The 4991-nt window shown below is 38.4% G+C and overlaps 2 protein-coding genes across 2 annotated transcripts in view; both read right to left on the reverse strand.

Moving 5' to 3' along the window:
- The window catches only part of LOC111411635 (DNA polymerase zeta catalytic subunit), a 28421-nt gene extending 24967 nt beyond the window's left edge, over positions 1 to 3454 (reverse strand). The window contains exon 1 of the mRNA XM_023042154.1: positions 3335 to 3454. The gene's annotated coding sequence lies outside the window, so the exon portion shown is untranslated. The remainder of the gene's footprint in view (positions 1 to 3334) is intronic.
- Positions 3341 to 4188, reverse strand: LOC111411637 (probable ribose-5-phosphate isomerase 3, chloroplastic). The gene has a single exon (XM_023042157.1). It carries the CDS (start codon positions 3981 to 3983, stop codon positions 3342 to 3344), a length of 642 nt encoding a protein of 213 aa, XP_022897925.1. The 5' UTR covers positions 3984 to 4188; the 3' UTR covers position 3341.
- Positions 4189 to 4991: the final 803 nt, after the last annotated feature.

A 4991-nucleotide genomic window follows, 5' to 3' on the forward strand; every position in this document is an offset into this window, starting at 1 on the left:
CCAAGTTTCATTATTTAAAAACTCATTTTTAACTATAGAATCTCCCAATATGATAAATTTAAAAAAGAACCAAAAACTTTTCTTACATTTTAACCGCATTCTCCAGAAAATTACTATTACAAAATCTATTTTTCAAAAAAATAGGACTCAAACAAACCCTTAGTGTGCAATTACTATGCATTGTTAACTTCATGTTAATCATATCTTTTTTAATACGATTTATGACTATTATCCACCTCTATTTGTTTAATTTGGTGAATGCCAATGGCACACTATTTTATCATAAAATACAATAAAAATAATTAAATAATATATTTGACAGGAGTTGACAAGCCCGATCGATTTGCAACCCGTGCACCATGTCCTCTCATTAAAACTCGGGTGAACCTAAATTTACAGATATGTACAGAGGCAGTAATGTATAGCAAGCAGAGATATCAGAGAGAATCAAGCAAAAGCTTTCAAGATTGTGAGCAACTGGTTTTGAACAGGTATGTATAGAAGCAGCTGCCCTGGCTTCTGGACCGTTTAACCTTGTAGATGAACATAATACTGACATCACGGAGCAAAATGACTTCATTTTCTCGTCTTAAGGAAAGTCGAATTCAAGATTAGTACGCTGATAGTCGCAGGGCTCTAAAGGACCGAATGCAATCCATTGCAGATTACCAAAAGTGTGTCTTGTCGTCCTCATCACACGACATAACTTTTTAACTTCTATAAACAAACTAATCTTGAGAGGAAGACCTGTCCAAATTTAGTAAATCAACATCCTGCTAACTCAAATGTACCCCAATGCACTCCATCAAAATCATTTTCACTCCACAAGTAGTTCTAAAAGAAGGCCGAGACATACTAAGCAATGAAAGTTGAGTTAATTTACAAAATGATGACACTGCTGCCCAGCAGATGTTCGTAGAAAAAATAAAAACGTTCAATAACTCTGCAACACAGTCGAATAGCTCAGCCAACAAAAGTTGTACTTGGAAAACAATATGAAGCAAGGAAAACAAACATTACTATTATATCCTGTGAGACCTTTGTTCCATGAAGTTAGCGTGACAAATAAAAGCCATGGTCTAAATCATTGAGATGAGATGATAGGGCCATATAGAACTGAACGAAGATTAAGGTATACGAAGCAAAATGCCCAGCTTGAGGATAAATAATCCATTAAAATCAAATGGCCAAGAAAATGGTTGTATAAAACAGTGTCCTAAAGACACTGCGGCAGCAAGTTCATCAGAAAAAAAGCTCATCGGAAAGGTGTTGAACTCAACACAAATGTACTAATCAACTCATATTAACACGGGGAAGTTCCGATGCAAGTGAAATGACTCATTTCAAGTTCCAAGGAAGCTTCATCAATGAAGTTGATAAAAGACACGTGTCCTTTCAAGACATCTATCCTCTTTTCCCTTCTACAAAAACTGTCAAGCCATTGCTCCGAGGTAATTAGTAGTAATCCATGTATTGCTCTTTGTTCAAGTTTCAAACTCAAAAAGCCTGTTTGGGAGTGATTTTGAGAATTGATTTTTTCACCGTTAGAAAAAAAGTAGGGTTCACCTGTGAGAGAAGAAATCAAATATGATGGCTGAAATAGTGAAATAACGATCAAAAAATCAATTTTTTGGGCCAAAAATTCACTCCCAAACAGGATGAAAATATGAAGTTAAATTGAAAATCATTCGTCAAAGTCTAACCACCAGCTCCACTCCTTTCCAGTGCAGTAGGCTAACTTGCATCTGTTTTATGGGGTTTTTTATGGTTACAAAGAAACATCAAACCAATATTCAGTCATTGACATCCAACACCCAATACGTTCAGAGGAGTTGCCCAACAATTTCGGTGTCGTGTTTGGGAAACTACATAACAGCATGAAACCTAGCTTTTAAAATCTGTTATACTGCAACACCCATTGTTCACATGAACGACAACGACGACAATACCACTGCCGGTGACTCAATATACTGCAGAAGAAACTAAGTGACGATCAAAATGTCTAATACTAAAGCCAATTCCTATAACTAAGAAAACTCTTGATTGAGCAAAGCCACAAGTAACGACTTACATATACCAAGAACATTTAGGGCTGGATGAGCTAGCAAAAGTGAGACCTCCCTTGAATACTGAACGCTGGAGGGAGGAGCCTGTATTCAGTTCATGGGGTTTACATCCCAAGCAGCACTGCATTGATGAAGCAGATACACTTCGACTCTACTCCAAAGAAGTCGAACACTTTGATGGGCACAAATGTTCAACACGAGTGCTGAGTAAATTGGGGAAACAGTTAAACAATACGGTAGATTGGTCATTCTGGTTAACAAAGAAAATTGAGTATTACCATATGTCATGATGTAAATTTTTATCAAGTCCTATAATCAATAAATTGAGGAACTAGTCAAAAGCTATCAAGGGTGAATGATCGTCTTGATGAGAGAGAGAAAATGAAAAAATAAAATAAAATAAAGCAGAAGACCATAGAGGCTGGAAAAAGTCCTAGTTCAAACACTTTCCTTTGAAAGTGGCATCATTGAAATCAAGTCATTCAAAGCCAGAAGCAAGGAGGTATATCTTCCACAGCAAAGGGCGTAAAAGATTCAAAACTCGCATAAGATGTCAAACCTCAGAAGTCAAAAGCACACCCCTGATTTTGCATGCTGCCAATCAGGAGAATTCACGAGAAAGACAAGACACTTAGTTTCAGGTTCCAAGGTGAATTCACCAATAAGACGACCAGTAAAAGACAATTGTCCTATCCAGGACATCTTTTCCTTTTTATAAAAACACACAAATCAAACCTACAAGGTAACTGGTAATACAGAACAAACCATCTATGCCTCTTCATTCAAGTTCAGCCTAAGACAAAAAATTGAATTGACTGTCAGAATCAAATAGGTCGCCCCATCTAATTTGGCTATCCAAATTAGCATCTGATTTTTAAGATTTATAATGGCCCAATTGAATTGTTAGCATCCATCACACTTGATGGAGAGTTATCCAGCATTTTTGAACATCAACTCCAACCCTTTGTAGTAAAAAAAATGGCTAATTAATCTAGCCCTAGAAACAACGTAAATTCACAGGGACTCTGAAAAAAAATCAATAAAAACCAAATCTTTATAAGATACTGGAGCATAGCTTTAACAATTAAAAACATAAAAAGATAAACAAGTCCTTTTCTATTTAGTTTACATTTTCTTTTTACTTATTTGTATCTACACTTCCAGCTCATGCTAGTAAGTGACTACAAAATCAATGCACAACACTCATAAAAATAAAATAGTCAAAATTTTATAACTTCCAACCATTTCCAAATAAGCCACTTCCTCACCTTCTCATCACTTGGACTTGATACTCACTCCGTCTCCACCAGCAATAATGACGGCAGTAGTCATATCCAAGAACAACCCATGCTCAACCACCCCTTCGAAAGCCGCAATTTCCTTACCGGCCGCAGTCGAATCCTTTATGGGCGTCTTGAAATACAAGTCCACAATGTAATTCATGTTATCAGTCACATAAGGCTTCCCATCACCATCCAATCTCAGCTTTGCTTCGCACGCTTCTTCCTTGAACAACTCCTGTAGCCTCAACAAATTGTATTTCCAACAGAATTGCACCACTTCCACGGGCATTGCCAGACCCGACCCACCAAGGCCGTCCACCAGCTTCGAGTCATCTACCACAACCGCAAACTTATCCGAGGCGGCTTCAACCATCTTCTCACGCAAAAGGGCCCCACCACGGCCCTTAACCAGATCAAGATTCGGGTCGACCTCGTCTGCTCCGTCTATGGCCAAGTCCAGATGAGGGTGGGCATCGAGGGTTGACAATGGAATGTTAAGGCTAGCAGCTTGCTCCTGAGTCCGCTTCGAGGTGGGCACACTGACGATATCAGTAAGCTCGCCAGACTTGATCAAATCGCCGATCTTGGTCACCACGAAGGCGGCGGTTGAACCAGTACCCAACCCAAGAACCATACCACTCTTAACATATTCCACGGCTTTATCAGCAGCCAGTTTCTTGAGATCATCTTGGATCAAGGCTGGTGAAGGAGTGGAGAGGGCTTTGATGACGAATTTAGAAGGATTCCGCTGGTTAAGGGATGAAGAGCCTAGACTAAGGCGACGGGCGGAGACGGCGGTGGCATTGCTGTGGTTAAAGGAGAGGGAGATTGGAGAGAGGAGGGATAAGGTGGTTGCCATGGGTGTAGAATTTGGACCGTGCTCCTCTTGCCTGATCTTTCAGTGAAGAGGGTCGTTTTCTAATTTTTTATGCCGTTGAAATTCGCTTTTAATTTTAGTAGTGAAAAAGTTAAATGACTAAAATGAAATAAAATTAAGTTACATGACTAAAATGAAATTTGGCTAAAAGTTAGAGGATGACATTTGTTTATCATCCCTCAAAAGGGACTCTAGGACTTTCGCTGCTATTTTCTGTATTCGAATAGCTCAAATATATTTCCCCCTAAATCTTAGTCATTTTGTCCTGTTCTCTCTCTATCATCAACCATGTCAGCCGAATCATCCTCTGGCATTCAAAGAAGTCAGGTAACACCGATTCGTTATTGCTTGAAGTTCTTATACACCTTCTTTTTCGACTTTTTTGCAGCTTTGACTTTTAATCTTGTAAATTTGACGATGTGTGTAGGTTGATCTACTGGACTTTGTGAACTGGTCGGGTGTGGAATGTTTAAATCAAAGCAGCAGTCATTCTCTTTCGAATGCTCTCAAAAAGGTGATTTTTAATAACTGAAAATTTTGANGTAATCCATGTATTGCTCTTTGTTCAAGTTTCAAACTCAAAAAGCCTGTTTGGGAGTGATTTTGAGAATTGATTTTTTGACCGTTAGGAAAAAAGTAGGGTTCACCTGTGAGAAAAGAAATCAAATATGATGGCTGAAATAGTGAAATAACGATCAAAAAATCAATTTTTTGGGCTAAAAATTCACTCCCAAACAGGCTGAAAATATGAAGTTAAATTGAACA

This window comes from Olea europaea, chromosome 16 (assembly GCF_002742605.1).
Source record: "Olea europaea var. sylvestris chromosome 16, O_europaea_v1, whole genome shotgun sequence".
Taxonomy (NCBI): Eukaryota; Viridiplantae; Streptophyta; class Magnoliopsida; order Lamiales; family Oleaceae; genus Olea; species Olea europaea.